At 32.3% G+C, this 19,144-nt stretch overlaps 1 protein-coding gene across 3 annotated transcripts in view; it reads left to right on the top strand.

Moving 5' to 3' along the window:
• Window positions 1–16,252, top strand: part of ATF2 (activating transcription factor 2) — a gene marked incomplete at both ends in the record, with an annotated part of 55,772 nt that extends 39,520 nt beyond the window's left edge. For 2 of the 3 annotated variants that reach the window (XM_084229075.1, XM_084229076.1), the window contains 4 exons: window positions 5–154; window positions 2,179–2,385; window positions 11,427–11,532; window positions 16,026–16,252. In XM_084229075.1, coding sequence (XP_084085201.1) covers window positions 5–154; window positions 2,179–2,385; window positions 11,427–11,532; window positions 16,026–16,252 — 690 coding nt within the window. Of the gene's footprint in view, window positions 1–4; window positions 155–2,178; window positions 2,386–11,426; window positions 11,533–15,980 lie in introns of all 3 variants that reach the window. The other variant, XM_084229074.1, reaches the window with a different exon arrangement.
• Window positions 16,253–19,144: the final 2,892 nt, after the last annotated feature.

Below are 19,144 nucleotides of genomic sequence, written 5' to 3'. Positions count from 1 at the left end.
TCAGAGATTAAAAGCTGCTTTGACCCAGCAACATCCTCCTGTTACCAATGGCGATACTGTCAAAGGTCATGGTAGTGGATTGGTTAAGACTCAGTCAGAGGAATCTCGACCACAGTCATTACAGCAGCCAGCCACATCCACGACAGAAACTCCGGTATGTGTGTAGTTTTATCATTCTACCACTTTGTTATCCTTAAAAATACAAATACAGTGTAACATAAAAATGACTACATAATATATTTTGAAAAAATTTCTCTAGTCTTATTTTTATTTTTAAAGTGCATCAGAAGCCTTAGAAAATGGTAGTTCAGTATGAAATATTGATACAAAAAAAGCAGTAGAGCAATTGTTACTGCTCAGGACACCCAGTAAATGTTTCTGTAGGTGTCTATGTAGGTTGGTCATGACACAATGTCCAGCAGTACTTTTTAAAGAAAATATTTTTTTCTGTTGATTATATTCAACAAGTAATGTTACATACTATACCAGTAACATAAATCAGTGATTCTTAAATTAAAATTTGTGAAATATCACCAAAGGAGCAGTTATGCTTTGTAGAAATTGTTTATATTAGAGACCCTTTTCACTTATCTCTAGTATTTGATAGCTTGCTGGATGATTGATATATGTAAGTTTCCAGTATATTTCAACAGTAAAGTGTTAGTTACTAAATTTCTGTTAAATATTTGAGAACTCTATTTAAAATAGACTTTTTATCTTCTCTACTTAAAGAATACTAGCATTGGAACTAAGAAACAAAACTTTTCAATTAAAGAAAGATGGTAAATAGCCAGTTGTAGATTTCCTCTTAAATGTAAGTATTTGGATAACTTGCCTTAGGGATTAAAACAGAGGAAAGTAAGATAATGTGTTTTAATGTCATAATTCAGGGGTTAGCAAACTGGCTTATGGGCCAGTGCAGCTGCCATAGCTTGTTATTTTGTCAAACTAAGTATGGGTTCTACATCTTTAAAAGGAGAACTTTTACTTGTTTGCACCATTATGAAATATAATTGTAGATAAAAACTGTTTTCTTCTTAGTTGGGTCATATGCCTGTGGCCATAAAGTACTGTTTCCTTTGCACTGTTTCCAAGCATTTATTTTCTGTCACCCATAATCAAGTGTTCTGTGGCAAAGTTTTGGGGTTTGGGGCTTATGAAAGTCTTGCAGATACTTAATTGTTCTATACTTCTAGACAGTATCACTAAAGACTAAAGATTTCTGTCTCTGGTTGATCAAAGATAACCAGGTCGATCTGTCAAGGAATAGAGGGGCCAATTAAAATGAAAATTTGGATTCCTGTGAAATTCTGCCCACCAAAAAAGTGAACATTAGTAATTATATGAACTTAACTTTTAAGAAAAGGCTGACTGTAAATTTCAGAAACTGAATAAAAGATAGTTTCCATAATTTTAGAGGAATCAAATGTTCACTTTCAAAAGCATGAAAGTGTAGAAAGCATGGTTTACCATAATGAATTTAAACAGGAAGTTAAATTTTTTACATTAGCACCTTATTATTTTTCAGAGCACTAAATAATGTCAAAATGTTTGTTTAAAAGTACTCTTAGAGGGCCTCCCTGGTGGCACAGAGGGTTGAGCACAGTGCTGTGAACCTGTCCATAGCCTCTGCAGCACGGGTTCGATTCCCGTCTGGCCAGGGAGAAACCCCCATGGCATGGCAGACCTCTCCTGCTATGTCTCTGGTGAATTCTCTCACCCTCCCGCACCTCTGACCCCAGTTCTTGTATAAATAAAAAAATCTAAAAAAAAGATTTTTTTAAAAAACCAAAACTTTCAGCCTCCTAATGTAAACATTAAAGATAAAAATATTTCCTATGTATAAAAAAAAGTACACTTGGAAAAATACAAGCTCTATATATGATCATTTATTTTGAGTTTTTAGTTACTTTACATTATTTCTGTATAAATGCAATGAAAATATTATACACACTTTAAGGAATTCACTGTGATAGTGAATTAGTGAGAAAATTGTTAAACAGCAGTGTTTATTTCAAGAAATTTTTTAAGCCACAGGTGATTTTCACATCACCCCTGAATATTCACATATACAAGACTTACGAAATAAAACTAGTAATGCTCCCTTTTAATCACATTTATGTTAATTCTCTCAATAGATAAAAATATAACAAGCACTTCCACTTGTGTTTATTATAGGCTTCTCCAGCTCACACAACTCCACAGACTCAAAATACAAGTGGTCGTCGAAGGAGAGCAGCAAATGAAGATCCTGATGAAAAAAGGAGGAAGTTCCTGGAGCGAAATAGAGCAGCAGCTTCTAGATGCCGACAAAAAAGAAAAGTCTGGGTTCAGTCTTTAGAGAAGAAAGCAGAAGACTTGAGTTCGTTAAATGGTCAACTGCAGGTATGGTACATATATGTGAATTTTATTTCATTTATTTTTTGTAATTCCCTATTAGCCATCGGTTTTAGAACATAATATTGGATGTGTATGTTATCTACAGTAAAGCATAATTTCATAAACCTGTTTGATACTGAGATAAAATAATAAAAGCTTCAACACTGATCCAGTGAAGAAATTTTAAATATTAAGTGTTTATTTGCATAGTTCAAAAATACCTAAACCATCTGGCTTACACTTTATAAAGTTGTGATATAAAATTCAAAGAATCTGACTTAAAAATGTCTTATTTTTGGTTTATATCACAACTATAAAGTTGCTTCAATAGCAATTTTTGTTTTTAATTTATTTTGTTTTTTAAATTACAAATTTTGTTTTGTTTTGTTTGTTTTATTTAAAGTGAATATAGTGCTCGTGAAAGGTGCCAGATTGACAGCTTTGGAAACTGAAGGACTCTAATTATCCACAGAACAGGTACAATATGGCCAGTGGCAGTAGAAATCATTTCATACTGCCCTGCCAGTGTGCCTCAGATATGATTCTTAGTAACCTCACATGGGGTGTAAAGGTTTTAAGCCTCCTTCCTGTTCATACTTTGGTAAGATGTACAGTGCCAGTGTTGGCAGTACCAGGTCTATTTCCTTCCTTTCATTTTTGTTGTTTTGTTTTTTTTATTATTCTCCATGAAATCTTTTACACTAGCAATTGATGAACATCAGTTAAAAAGTTGATTTTAATGAATTTCAGTTGTTATTCGTGAACCTTCTGAATTCTCTATTACCAATTAAAAGTTATTCTTTCTGTATAATCATAATTAATGATGAGACCTGCTTGCTTCTTAAATCCTTCTTTAAAGATGTCACCAATAGAAATGTCTGTTTAAATGCTTTGGAAAATGTTTTTAGCATTAGGCATAGCATTAATGTAAATGATTTAAGGCTTTTTTATATTGACCCTAATATCTTTTAAAATCCTATGTTGTCCTTGAATATTGATATACTAACTTTAGAACAAATAAATTGCCTTTTAAAACAATTTTAACCATTTTGAAAAAATTTAAACTTGATCTAACCACATCATATAGACTGTACCTATGTACTTATATGAAGACTTGTTAAAAAAGCATTATGTTTTCAGGTCTCCCTGGTGGCACAGGTGTTAAGTCTCAGTGCTATCACACTATTGCTACTGCAGCCTGAGTTCCATCCCAGGCAAGGAGCTAACCCACATGGCTCAGCAGACCTCTCAAGTCTTGCCCGCTGCACCCCTTACAGTGTATTACAGTAGATCCTCCGGTTCTGCTCCCCAATCTGTCTCTAGTGAAGCCTCTCACACACACCCCACCACACTTCTGGCCTACATCTCAGTTGTTATATGCATAAATAAATAAAAAAATCTTTTTTTTTAAAAAAGCATTATATTATCAAGAACTACTTCCATAATTTTTAGAAAAAACTTCTGAATTTTTTTCCTCTTTAATAAAATGAAACATTTCAGGCACTAATTTATTTGTATGTTATTTATTTTTTTATAAGATTTATTTATTTATACATATATAAGAGCTGGGGTACAGGCCAGAGGTGTGGCAGGGGTGAAAGGTTTCACCAGAGGACGGGGTGGGGGGGGTGGGGGGGGTGGGGGGGTGGGGGGGGAGACAGAACAGGCAGATTGACCGAAGTGCACTGCTGAGGGGAGCAGTGGGCGAGTCAGGAGAGGTCTGCTGTGCCATGTGGCTGCAGATAGCTTCCTAGGTTGCATCTTAACCCTTGCACCACCAGGGAGTCCCTGTATGATATTTAAAAGAAGTCATTCTTTACAAGTCTCTGTGAGAATATTAACTATTGTCATTTAAATTTTCAAATATTCATATTAACAGTGATTTAGGTATGTTTATGTTCTTAACTGAAAAAATCATTCTGATTAACTTGGCTATTTTATAGTTGTATGACATTAGACATAACATTCTTTGTTTTCATCTGTTGTCTTACCCATAAACTAGTGCTGATGCTGCTTTTCTGGGTTGTTGTATAAATCTGTTGAATCAGAATGAATGCAAGTATTTTTAAATACAGAAAATTTTAATTTTAACAAGATAAAGGAATTGATATTTTCCTTTGTAATTGGCTTGTGATGCCTTTTTTAAACATAAATGTTACAAATATTGATATTAAACCACAGGGTGATTTTCACATTGCTTGTATTGTCACTGATGAAATTAAGAAGTAAATATTGAAAACCATTAATATATAAGTATATTGTATTATTTACAGGACATTCTTGAACTGTAAGTTGGACCGGTTTTTTGCTTTGACCCAAGTTACAGCAATAACTGCTTTCAAGTAAATATTGCTAGGTTTTTAATTATACAGCAGCACTAGTCATCATTGCCATTATTAATAACAACATCACTTGATTATTTCAGAAAACCTCAGAGAAATCAATATTCAAAATGTGATCCTTATTATTAATCTCTTTTTTCCTACCATAAAACTGTGGTTAAAATGTCATTGTTTTAATAGTGTTTTTTTACATTTCCTAATCTGGGTAGAAATTTTTTGATTGGAAGAATAAAGGCAAGATTTATTATGTAGATGAAAGCTGAAGCATGAAACTCGTAAATAGAAGACATATTTAAAGTAACACTACATTAAAACTCTACTGTTATAAAACATATGTTCAGTAATACTTAAAATTAGAAACAACTAGTAAAATCAGCATTTTAAGTCATTAAAAACTTAGTGATGGTAAGATAAGAAAATGTTAACAGTTCTAAAGATACATACCAAAGAAGATAGGTGAAATGATGTGTTATCAGGGATTTTCTTTAAAATACTTCCACAAAAAAAAGAAGATTCATCTGTATGTATTCACATGAGGAAATGTCTTTAATATAATATATATATATGTGCAGAAAGTAAATTTCTGGAAACAGCCCAAATGTCCATCAGTGGATAAATGGATAAATGAACTGTGTCATATGCATAGTATGGAATATTAATTCAGCCTTAAAATGGAATGAAAACATGGTGGGCTGAGTATGCATAAGCAAAAATGCATAAGCAAAATATGCATAAGCAAAAGAAGCTTAGACTAGACACATAGTCACATCTTACATGGCTTCATTTATATGAGGTATCTAGAGTAGGTAAATCCATAGAGACAATACAAACCTGGTAATTGCTTGGGATGGGGGGAAATGAAGGAATAGGGAGAAACTGGTTAATGGGCAAGGGATTTTACTTTGGAGTGATGGAAGTATTTTATAATTAGATAGAAGGTGATGATACAACATTGTAAATGTATTAAACACCACTGAATTGTTCACTTAAAAATAGTTAATTCTATATTTGGGGAATTTGACTTCAAGAGATTGCTCAAAGTTGGATCCTACAACATTTCGTATGATTCTTTTACATTTACAAAGGGTTTATAGTTAGATGGATGAATGTATAGGTATGAAATTAATCCCTAAATTTAAGGAAAATTTTAGGACTGACAGTGTACCAGCAGGTAACAGTGGTGAAGAAGAGACTGGAAAGCATGAATGGTTTAGGAAGAAAGAGTACTTCAATGATAACTTTCTGTACTCTTACAAAGTGATTGTATGATTTTGTTTTTTGTTGTTTCTTTAGTTATTTGTTCAAAAACAATTTTTTTAAAGTTTCAGATTTTTTGTTTTCAGCATATGAATAGCTTAATATACTTTATGGTAGACTCGGGGAGAAAAATACTTCAGCCTGCCAACAGGAAAACTGCTAACTATGAAGAACAAAATGACTTTAAAGAAAGTGGATTGTCCAAGAGAAAAATTAAACTCTTCTTTGTTAAAATATTCATCACTCTTCATTTCCTTAATATCCTTCATGTGACATACAGGCTTAGCTGATCAATATAGTGGGCAGTTAGGACCCATGGTTACTTATATTTAACAAAGGGTTAAACAAGTGTTGAAGTGTGACTGTATTTTTCCCAAATGCACATACCATTTTAAAGAAAATACTATTTAATCTTTTGCCTCACTCATTTAATCTAATATTTAGCTTTCTAAAGTCACTGTTACAAAAAAACAGTTTCATCACGTTGTATTAGAGACATTTATGGTAATCTAGACCAAGAATTGATTGGTTATAACTTACTCTATATTTTTAAAGGTAATTCATGATTTCTTTTGTCTAACTTGAAATGGTTTTAACCTTTTTATGACCTTGTATTTCAGTTATATTCATTTTGAAGGTTATTTACAATTTCAGCATGTTTCCTTTATGAACAAAAGGCAAAATCATCTTTTTACCAACTGCAGTTCCTTAATTTACTCTGTCAGTGAAGTGTGGAGATTTTCTTTTGGATTTTGCTTTTAAAACTTAGGCATTGCACAATGTGAAGTAGAGCCTCAATAAATTAATAGGACCAGTCTTTGATTACTGGATATGTGAGTTTTTGCTCATTACTTGATATTGAAAAGACTTTACTGGTTCATTGACGTAAAGGGAATAGGATCAAATCTTTCATTCCTTGTATCTAAACAATATTTTGTTTCTGTATTTATCACTTGTAATAGAAAGGAATAGCAACAATTAGAAGATACTATATAAAACCTGTTTGTTTTATATAAAAATTATTCTATAACTCTCTTTTCCCCCATCCCAAGTTTTCAATTATATTCTAGAGGGGAAGAGGATAGTAGTAATGCCACCTCTGCTGCGTGCATTTTTTCCTGGGTTTGAGATCTAGTACTTCTCTTTTACTGATCTCTGCTTCCCCATCTATCAGGCTGATAAGAATAAGTACTATTATGAAGATCGAATGAGAGAGGGTATAGAAAAGTGTGTAGTGACTACACTTTGTGAATGCTAGTTATTATACATGATGTCATTAGGCATCTAAGTGTACAGGGTATGTTTTTAGACTTGGAGGATATAACTAGAAAAGACAGATGTCCTTGCAGTTGTAGAACTTGTAGTCCAGCAGAGGAGACAACTATGAAACAAGTAATTGTGAGAAGATCATTCAAATTCATTTTGTAAAATAACTCCAAAATATTAATCTTGTAATTTTTTAAAAAATCTGTCCTAGTTATAAATTAAAGAACTATTTTATTCTCAAATGGAAGTTTTTGCATCCATGGCAACTCTTGGAACTGTGATAGGAATTTTGATTCTCATTCATTATTTTTGTAAAGACTATATCTGAAAATAATCATATCTGTAGCAGTGAGAAATTTCTCAAAAAAAGAAACTAACATGAGATCTGTAATTGAGGGGTGGGGGTAATAGCTCAATAGCTCAACCAAAAAGTTGAAGTTTAAAAAAATTAGGGAATACCTGGTCATTAATCCATGACCAAATATCAGTGAAAAGTTTTGGTTTATTAATCAGTTGGCTCTCTTGTCATAATTATCAGTCTGATCCTGCTTCAGATAAAGTGTAAAAAATATTTGTAATTTAGGTAATCACATTAATAGAGTGGAGTAATGGTACAGATAGTACCAAAATAATTTACATTTTATTACAGACCAGATAATTTTTTAGCATCTATCTTACCAAATATATTTTAATTTACAAAAAATATTAATTGCTCATATTTGAATGGGACTTTTACATTTCAGAATGTTTTCATGCCCCTTATTTCACATGATCTTCAAAATAACCCTGGAAGAAGTTGAAATATACTAGCAAGTAGGTAATACTTCCAGAAGAGATTCAGAAGCTGAATCCAACTAAAGTTTAGCTTAAAATAATCCAAAGAGAAGATAGAAGTATAGTAAATATGTCTTATTTAATATTAAATCTGTTTATGGCTTAACATTAACCCCTTCAGATTCACTTTGGCTTAAGCGAATCTGGTTTTACATCTTTATGTAAGTGCAAATATGACTATATCTGTTAACATTTTCTTTTTTTACACTAAGCTTTGTATATAGAGCCTTTAGGAGTCTTCTCATTATATTTGTATGTACATCTTCTCTCTATTTCTGCTTGTCTTCTAGAAAAATTTCAGAATAAGAGTCATGATTCATGCAACCTCTTTATCTAAACATTGTTAATATAGTCATGCCTGTCTTTATGTATAAGTTCTTATGTATCTTGGTACAAGAATACAATCCCTTAAATGTTTGGATTCATTTGTTGAATTTTAGTAAGTTTATTATAAATGACTAAGAAACCATTGGGATTTAGCCTCTTCTGCCTACTTCAATTAAATAACCTTTACCTGCATGAGCCTCTTTCAACCTCTCCTTGATGAGATCTTGATCACTAGCATATGCTTCCCTTAGGGCACTGTAGATCTGCTAAATTTGTTTTTTTCTCTCCCAGTTCCTTACTAGTAACCTTGCCCATTTGATGCTTTTACTATAGTGTTAGAGAAAGCAAATACTAGGATACAGTAGTAAAACAAACCATTAATAAAATTATTTAATCTTTCATCCAAAAATCACTTTTGAGCTTCAGGCTCATTAGGAAAATTTTTATATCATTGTAAAACATTTTAGATCAAGATGATATAAAAGACTGAACTGAATGTGTTGGAATTTTTTTTCTTTACTTCACCACTTCTGTCATTTAAAAGGTATAAGGCAAAAATTGGTATTTGAATGTTCAATAAAGGCAACATTTTTGTATTATATTGTTTAGATATTATGTAAATTATAATTTTCTAATGTTTATTTTTTATCTTTATCCTCTCTTCCTGGCCTTTATCAATTGTTTGCTCTGTTATGTGTGACTCCAATTAAAATTCAATTACCATGCATATAAGTTGTTATAACAAGAATTGAATACCTTACCTTTTAACCTAAATGTTTGTTACCATTGCTAGTGGCATCCTCACATTTTTTAATGTTAATGGACCAGGTAGTCTAATTAGATTAACAGCCATAATACCACCAACTGTTAAGACTGAAACATAGAAATTGATGTTTCATTTATTGATTTTAAACCTATTTAAAAAGACATTTTTAATACATAGAATATACACATATATTAAATCGTGAATATATCCGCATACAGTTCTAATTGTTAATCCTCAAAATTACTTAGATTACTTTATATTGATTACATAGATCAATTCAATTACATACTGCATATTTCAAAATGAAGATTTATGATATGGTCTACATAGAGTAGAAGAGAAGACATCTGTGTTTTTAAAAATTCTATAATTGAGATGATGTAAAATATGTCACTTTTTATTTTGTAATAAGAAAACTAACTGTATCTATGTTGGTGAGAACCTTCAACCAATTTTATGTTATTTAAACTATTAGTATTTTTTACCTCCTGGACGTTAAAGTTTTTATGGTTCCTTCTGAAATATAACTGTGTACTCAAGCTGAAAGATTAATCCCTTGAGAAATTTCCAAGCTGGCATAAGTAGCAAACAAGTAAAACAAATTACCATCCAATGTGATAAATACTATATAAATATACTTAATTATACATGCACACCCAAATATTAAAATGTCTAAAATATATGTAAACACACAAATTAATGGTAATTATGAATATTTAGAAATAGTAAATTACAAGAATTTAATAGATTACTAACAAAAAATTTAATTTACAAATACCTCTATATTTATTTGGACTTACATTAACCTTGACTATTCAGATTTCTGTCCATGAACCCAAAATTAAATGAGAAGATAACGGTTAACAGGTGTATATAGAAAACTCAGATACTTCATTTTGCATTCCTCAATGTCTTAACCAGAAAGCTGAATTTAGGGTAAGTTAGCAGACTAGACTCATTAGGCATCCTTAAGTGATCAATGACAGAAACATAATCAGTTCAAGGTAAGTGTGTTGGTATGTTCCTCATGCCCCATAACAAGCGATAACACTGCATTAAAGCACAGAATAGAACTTGGTGTTCATAATAACTGAGAAATTAATAGGGTAAGTTATATTTAGAATATCGTATTTGGAACAATAATAGAGGTATAGTGATCAAAGTACAAATAGGAAAATTCAGTACACTTTTACTTTTTATAATTAAGCTTATTTAGAAATTTCCTTTCTGTAAAATGCTGCAATCACTAGTGTCAGTACTGCTAATTAGAGCTCTTTATTAATGACACTATTGATGATAAACAGCTTTGATATGAATAATCCAGAGTAATCCAAAAAAAGTTTCTCTGCTGTATCAGCTTAATTTTGAAACATCTATAGATTCTCTCATTAATTTCTGTTATATGAAGTAGAGCTGGATATATATTTTTAGATAAGAACACACAATCTTTTATAATTCTGGTATATGAGACCACCCTTCACAGTAGTTTGAACCCAGAAATATTTAAATGTTTTGACCTATAGAAATATTGGGGTAACCCAAAAGTAATTAGATGGACTCACTCAATTTGGAACTTTAATGTAGAATCCACCAGATTAATGCATTCCAAACAAACACTTATGTACTTATTCTGTAATAAGGAGTAAGACAAATCACTGACTTATTAGATTTAGATATACATTTAACTGTGTACAAACTCCCTAACACAAATACACCTAAGCCACTTAAATATGATGTCTAGTTTTACTGTTTCCACTGTCCATTGCGGTGCCTTGCAGTGCATTTTAGGGATCTAAATTATAGTTTTCCCTGTGGAGCTTTTCCTAGTTTTTAAAAATACTAGAAACTTGTGTAATTGAGTTTCCAGGGTAAATTTTTCATTTTCAAGTGAATAGAGTCTGAAAATTTATCCAATGTCTTTGATGTTTCAAATTTTTCAAAAAGAGCAGGTAACGTGTAAAAGTAAAATGTCTTCAACATGTAACATACAAGCAGGCCAAGGCAAATGGTAACTTGGAAATATGTTATCCAGCTGTGGTATTACCTTACTTAAATTTTTATAAAAGTTGCAATTTTTATACAAATGCTATAATAGAAATATGAAGGTATACTGATTAAACATTTAAGAAGCGTATTTTATTCCTTGACATTCCATTAGGGGTCTCCAATTCATATCTTTATCTTTCTTGTTTTAAACAGTAAAAAAATACGTTCAGTTTGATGTTGGTAAGGTACATAAGTTTTTTCTTCTCCAGAGTGAAGTCACCCTGCTGAGAAATGAAGTGGCACAGCTGAAACAGCTTCTTCTGGCTCATAAAGATTGCCCTGTAACTGCCATGCAGAAGAAATCTGGCTATCATAGTGAGTAATGTTCCATTACCTACAGCCTGAGGCTACCTCAGTGAGATACTGCCAGAGTGAACCAAGCTACCATTAAAAACATGGAGACTGCAGATCTGATATTTAATATGAAATACCAGAAATTCTGCGGCGTTACTATGGAGTAAGGAGAATACCTCTTAGTTCCTTGAGGTTGTGACTTCCTGTTTCTAGCTTTTTCTAGGGGTTAGTACAGATCAACAAAAAGGGTTAATAACAAAATATACTCTTAAGTGCTGAATGTATTTATCATCTTAGAGTAAAACTTTGTCTTAGATTGAAAGGGTGATAACTTTTTAGTCTCCATTCAATAATGATATTTTTTTTTAATTCGCTGTCTTCACTAATAATGTATTGCATCCTATTCACTCTTAGTTATCAGAGTAGTCGATGTTTTTACTTTGAACCTTTATATTGGGCTTTCAGTCATAAAAATGCTAAAATAGAACAGTATTTAAATTATCTGCTTATAAGTTTCCTCTTAACTGTTTTCAGAAAAAGCAAAATTCTACGATTTTCAGCATTTTAGAGGTTAATTGTGCTTTTTCCTTCTTGTAATGCCCTCCTTTTTTTGATAAGATGCACAATGTTGGAACCAGCTGTTACTCTTGAATAAATGGCCAATTTTGTCCATCGTACACAAATTTGTAACAGATAACAGAACTGGGAATGCATTAGGCAACATTCATAATATATAACCCACAGCTTTCGTTTTTATGATTTAGTGGTATTTCAGGATATTTGTAAATGTGAAGATTGTTTCAACCATATGTATCCACTTCGTTTTAATTTGCCAGTGTCAGTAATTCAAAAGAAAGAAACATTTTGTATTGGATGCAAATAGTTCCTCAGGTGCTCACGATAAAACTTAATGGCCACCATCTTTACTTGTAGTCATTGTAAGCAGTTTCATCAGAATGGGCAATATTTTTTAATTTACAAGATTGAGTAGATTTAGCAACTCTCTATTGCCGTATATATTTAGAACATTGATTTTTGTCAGTTTTGAGCATATAAATCTCAGTCCTTTGATATCTAGTCATTGTGACAGGACATTGAAACACATTGAGAAGTAAATTGGAACTATATAGAAATATGTTCGGGGTTTGTATTAACAATGATTGCTGCAGGGATGAGACCATTATGGCTCCCCTCTGACTTAACATAATTTCTTATAGAAGCTACTGAGTTCAGCATTATGCATACATGATTTTCTTAAACAAGAGAGCACTCTTGAATTTTGATAGTTCAAAAGGAACTATACAAAAGATTCTCTAAAATTAAAAGGGAGTTAACTCCTAAATTGCATTAAATTCAAAATTATTGGGGCCTTTCTGGTGGCCTAGGGCTTAAGGCTCAATGCTAGCACTCAAGGGTCCACCGCAACGGCCTGAGTTCAATCCTTGGCCAGGGAGCTGACCCACATGGCACAGCAGAACTCTCTTATCTCACCCACTGCCCCCCTCAGCAGTGTATTTCAGTAAATCCGCCTGCTCTCACCTCCCACACCCCTGGCCTACACTCCAGTTCTTCTATGCAAAAATAAATAAGTAAAAAAAATTCAGAATTATCTATACTTTAATTGATCTTAACCATTTTATCTATATTCTCCAAGTAATAATATGCTCAATAAATGCTAGCCAATTTTTCAATTATGTAATTATTTTTAAAGGTTTTTTTAAAAATGTTTAGAATATCTGTTTTATATATTATACCTTAAATAAAAATCTAGATAAATAAACTTTTAGTAAATATTTATTATACTGTTGTGAGAATGTAAGAAATGAATAACACAATTCTTTTTTAAACTATTACTATTTTTTTCCCCTGTCTGGTCATCTAGATAATCGAATTGAAGTATAGTTATAGCATAAAATCAATCTTCCTTCTTAGGAGCCAATTGGATTTTATAGAAATTTTAAAGTTTCTGTTTTCAAATTTGAAATATTTGTGAAAATTGATTTCTCTGTTGCTTAATAGTTAAGTAAGTATAGAGAGAGATAGGTGAATATTTAAATCTTGGAGAAAATGTAGGGAAATTCACAAATACTTAACACTTAGTGTGTAGCACAGAACAATTGTCAGTGGTGGTAAGCTGTAATGAGGATTAATTTGTTGAAAACATTTGTGAAAGAAATGTAAAGTTTTGTAGAAGTTAAGTGGTGTTGCAAAATTTTGCAATTAGTAGTAACAGTATAAAGTCATAGGGTCTCAGCTTTAACATTGAAAGTCCCAAATCCTATGAAACCTCTTAGTCATAGAATAACTGCCACTATTTTGTATTCTCTAGATCTCTGGGCATAATTAAAATTGTATTAGAATCTGTAATTGTGAGAAGGAAAACTTTGTGGGTCCCAAACATAATTGAGAGCTTATATTTTCATTAATGAAAATAATTATGAACATAGAGCATTTCATAGAGATCGGTTGTCAAACACCTGGGTTCTTATAGTTTAAGTAGAGCTGGAAAAGATTCATTGGGTACAATAGGATCTCTTGTATCTTCCTAGTGCTTGTATTATAGTAATTTTTTGTTCACATATTAGAGAACTGGACATAGGGACAGATACCACATTATGAAAGTACTTTACATATAAAGTTAACAAGTACATAATTTATAAATGAGTTCCTGGTTCTTTGTATAGCTTAAAGATTTGTTTTATGTAATAATGAAAGTCTGGAGATAAACACTTGTCCCTTAAAATTTATTGTTTCATTTTGAGTTATTGTTTCCACTATTTTTACATGTCCTTATACCACTCATCACAGATTATTACCCTCTGCATTTTTGAAAGCTGGCATGTGTGTCCCCAGAACTTAACACTGAGAGAAATGTCAGTTTGTCTTCTGTTGAAAGTAGTGGTAAAAGGAGCAAGAACTTATCTGTTTAACATTCTTGCCAGTTAATCTACCATTGTAAGAGTTTTGTTTTGAACACATAGCATTTGTATTGGCTATTTAAATAACTGAGTATTAAATATTATAACATTCATTATTGCTTGATCATAAAAGTATTTTGTTTAATTTAAAAAGAATTACTGGTTATAATTTTTGAAATTCTATCGAGGTCAAATTTTTACCTAGGGAAATGGTTTCTACATTTATAGCACATTTTAATGATGGGGGGTCTATTTGCCTGTAGAGACAAGATTCTGTCTCATTGATACATTTTAAAATCTTCTCAAAAATGCATGAATTTGAGGTAAATGGGTCAAAATTCAGGAAACACTCAAAATGAGGGATTTTATTTGAACTAAATTTGTGCTTGCAAGATTCTTTCCCCTCCATCTTCCACATTGCAAATCATAGGCTAAGTCCTGCTTCGTGGGATCCAGCCATTTTAGTAAGCAAGCAGCCCAGTATGCATTATCAAATTTGATAGAAGGCTGCTTTTTGTCACTTCCAACCACTAAAGAAAAATTATTTTAATGCCAAGTGAAAAAGAGGTGCCAAAGAATACATGCAGTAAGATACTGTTTGTAGAATATTCAGAAGTGAACAAAGCTAAGTAGTAATCTTTAGACATACATACCTATATGGTTAAACCTCAAAGAAAACAAGGGAGAATGTTGATTACCTTTGGTGGCAAGAGGAGCCTCTAGGAAGCATCAGTGTTAATCGCTGTGTTCTCCTTCTTACATTGGGGAGCTGGGTTCACAGGTGTTCATGTTATTCTTGTGTCTCATAGCTTCATACATTGTTGTGCATATGAAATTTTTCACTAAGTGAAATTCCTGGATTCTATTCTGTAAAATAAGAGGTAGGAGATATGTTGTTTTTAAAGCCTTAAAATTGGTAGATTCATTTTCATAAATATTTAGAATACCCTTTCCTGAATCTTTTCAGTTTCAGTATCTAGAGTTGTATTATGGATTTTTATTTGAATCCCAATTAATTCATGCAACTATAACAGCTGGTGGCATTTAGATTCTAAATAATGCTTATTCTCATGTGTATGCATCATTAGAATCAGGTGTTGTAATCATCCATTGCCGCAGTAGATGGAGAGTCAGCCTGAATAAATATAGTTGTAGAGAATGCAGAGGGAATAATTTGAAGATATAATTTGTATGTAAGAATTCATTTGTTTATGCATGTGCTTATAAATTTTTTTATACTAAGAATGGTGTAGAGGCAAACTGACTGGTTTTGTTGAACGTGTTGCTTGATAAGTATCTGATTATATCTAAAAGAGGCTATCTCCCAAATTCCTGCCCCATTTTCTTTCTTAACACTATTTAGCTTTGTTCTTTGAGACACTGGGCTCCCAGATGTTTCCATGTGCATGCGCCTTCATTTGACTGTTGCAGATAAAATTACCTACTTCCTGACTTGGAAGCTACCTCAATTACTCAGTTGCAGTCATACCAACCTCTAAAAACTGATTTTGTAAAAATACCTTCTTTTAACTTACTGATATAGTCTCACAGATGTTTTATTTAAGAAATTCAGCCATTTTTCTTTTCTCGACTCAGCTGCTGATAAAGATGATAGTTCGGAGGACCTATCAGTGCCGAGTAGCCCACATGCTGAAGCTATACAGCATAGTTCCGTCAGCACATCCAATGGAGTCAGTTCAACCTCCAAGGCAGAAGCTGTAGCCACTTCAGTCCTCACCCAGATGGCGGACCAGAGTACAGAACCCGCGCTTTCACAGATTGTTATGACTCCTTCCTCCCAGTCACAACCCTCAGGAAGTTGATTAAAAACCTGCAGTGCAACAGTTTTAGATACTTACTAGTGACTTCAAAGGAAATCAAGGAAAGACCAGTTTCCATTTATGCGAAATCTGTGGTTGTAAATTTTTTTTTTTTTACTTGAAATTAAATTTGGCTCTAAAGTTCGTGTAGCAGCAGTTGATGATCAGACTGAACAACAGTTTTTAGTCTCTAGAAAAAAGACTGATTTTGCTTTTTTTATAAATATTGTTAGATTTATTAATTTTTCTGTGCTAAATGTGTAAATTGTATTATAATTCATTGTGGTTTATTTCACTTTTAATTTGGTGGTGTTTTAATAAATGGGGGTGTTACTGAATCTCTCTTCCCACTTCCATTTTTTTGACCACCTCTTAACCCTCAACTGTGATAGTAGTTATCATTTATACCAAAGTTCCGCATAGTCCCTCTTGACTTTGTAAGTTAGCAAGGTCAACAAGCACTAGCAAAAGAAAGATAGAAATTTGCTTTTAATCTTTTTGCCTTTTATTTTGCACATTATGCAAAAGAAAACATTAGAGAACACTTTTTAAGTGAGTGAAAACATGGTAAAAGACATAGAGTGCTTTATGCACCCTCTTAAACTGAATATTGCTAATAATAGTGCGTTTTCTTTAAGATTTTAAGTAGACATGAATTTTTGGATCCTTTATCATTTCAAAAATGACTATTTTTTACTTTTTATGTCTTAAATTCACTATTTTAAACCCTATGTTTTGAGGCTACTAGAATATGAAATTATATAATGTACGATACAGGGTTCTCAAATACCTAATAATGTTTTTGAAATTAGGTTTTTGGTTGGTTGTTTTTTTGGGGGGGAGGAGTTGTTTTTTTTTTTTTTTTTTTTTTTGCAGATTTCAGGTTACAATTTGAGAAGTTTATGCATAATCAAGTATGGTATGGTTGCCAGAAAAGCCTAAAAAATTACTACTTAGAAAATTTAAGACTGTTTACCCCCATTGTCTTGTATTTGCAAGCTAACTTGTACTTATTCTTGTGAAAGCACTGTCATCTTTTAGTAGCAAATTTTGATAATGTTTCTCGTGGGAAAAAAAAAAAAACAGTATCTATCTTTAGAACAATGTAATTATAATGTGGGAAGCGAGAGTGAGAGAGAGAGTGTGTATGTATATGTGTGTGTATGTGTCTTCCAATAGTTTATGCCAGCAATCTTTGCTTGAATGTTTTAACGATGCCTTCAGTGTGATGCTGGCCAATAGATGATTGCAATTTAAAATGTCATTACTGTGCAGGCTTGGATAACTAACATTCCATGATGTAGTTTGTTTCTGATGACATGATTGTAGGTACACTTTTCTCATTATCCAGTCATCTGTGGGATATTGAGTTTTCTAATGTGCCATTATCTATTTTTATTCTGCGGTTATGTTCAAAACACAGTACAATATTTTAAAATAGACTAAATTGTTAAAAATAAAGTAGTAGATGTGTGTAAACTTTGTAAAATAGTTATGAGTCCTACCCAGTAGCAACTTCTGGCATTCAAGCAGGATTCCATTATGTAAATATCTGTAATGCATTTATAATAAGTTGTGTAGTTTGTTCTGCATCCATACTACACTATTTGCTAAGGTCTCAGTGCCATCTTCTAATGAGACTGACATTTTAAAAAATCTATATGGAATATCCTTGATAATTCCAGGAAATCTCCCACCTGCCTAAGTTCCAAACTGGGAAACATTCAAATTATACAAATGACATTTCAGGACTTTTTAAGTATGAAGATAATAGGAATTTTATTGTTCAGCTTATTTCAAGTGAGCATTTTTGTTGCCAATTTTAAGTTTTTTAAACAGATTTTATAATTTTTAAGAAATCAATTTTCAATCATGAGTTTGCCATAGTTATGTTTAAGGAGTTGATCTCAAAGGCACAAAACATGAATTCTGCAAGAAGGCTGTTTTTTATTGTAGTTTGAATGGGTTAGGAAAAGCCTCAATTTTTCACTCTCCAGTCCTTCAGTGCATTTTTCTTTCATTTTATTATTTATGTAAGTTTAAGTTCTTTTGTAACAGGAATTCTTGCAACTGTAAAATAAAACTACATAGATGTAAGAAGTCATGTAAACGGTTAATGAGCTTACCAAGATTAGCAAAACTTTCATTGTAAATCAGTCTGTATTCAGCAAATAAAGATCATTATTAGTTGTATAAACACAAATTCCAGTTTGACTTTCAGGATGTCACACTACTTCTGTACCTAGCATTTTGAGTCCTTATATTTGCAATGTTACACAAACTGTACTATTTTCTTTTATGTGCAGTTTGCATGAGTAAACCATCAGAGAATAAATTCTATCTTTAAATTATGTTCATAATTTGCTTGTTCTTTCCTGTCATAAATATCACCTGATTTCCCCCCCCCCCCTTTTAGGGTGTTTATTACCTTAGAAAAACCTCACATTCCCTTTCTGTGATAAAATTCATTCTTTCTTGAAGACCCTTTAACTGCAGGGTGTTCAGACCTTATTCCTCCTCTCTGTATTCATTTTAAGCTAATTATTCATAAACAATGAAGCTTTCATTTATGCCCCTACGTACCTGAACTCCAGACACAGATCCGTCTGCCTTGGGGACAGTCTAAACATAACATACCCAACACTGAGTTCTTAAGACTGCTCTCACCCTACCTCAAGCATATTCCCACAATCTGTCATAATCAGTGACCGCTCCATAATCTGCTAAAGCCAGAACAACTTTCTCACCACTTGCTCTCTCAGCCTATATCATACCAGTGAGGAAATTGTTTACCACCTGTAAAATAATCCAGAATTCAACCACTTCTCCCCATTTCCAGTGCTATCGCCCATATCTGTGTCTTCATTCCCCCCCCCCCCAAATTACAATACTTGC

Source organism: Talpa europaea, assembly GCF_964194135.1.
Source record: "Talpa europaea genome assembly, chromosome: 1".
Taxonomy (NCBI): Eukaryota; Metazoa; Chordata; class Mammalia; order Eulipotyphla; family Talpidae; genus Talpa; species Talpa europaea.
This window is presented reverse-complemented; position numbering and strand designations above follow the sequence as displayed.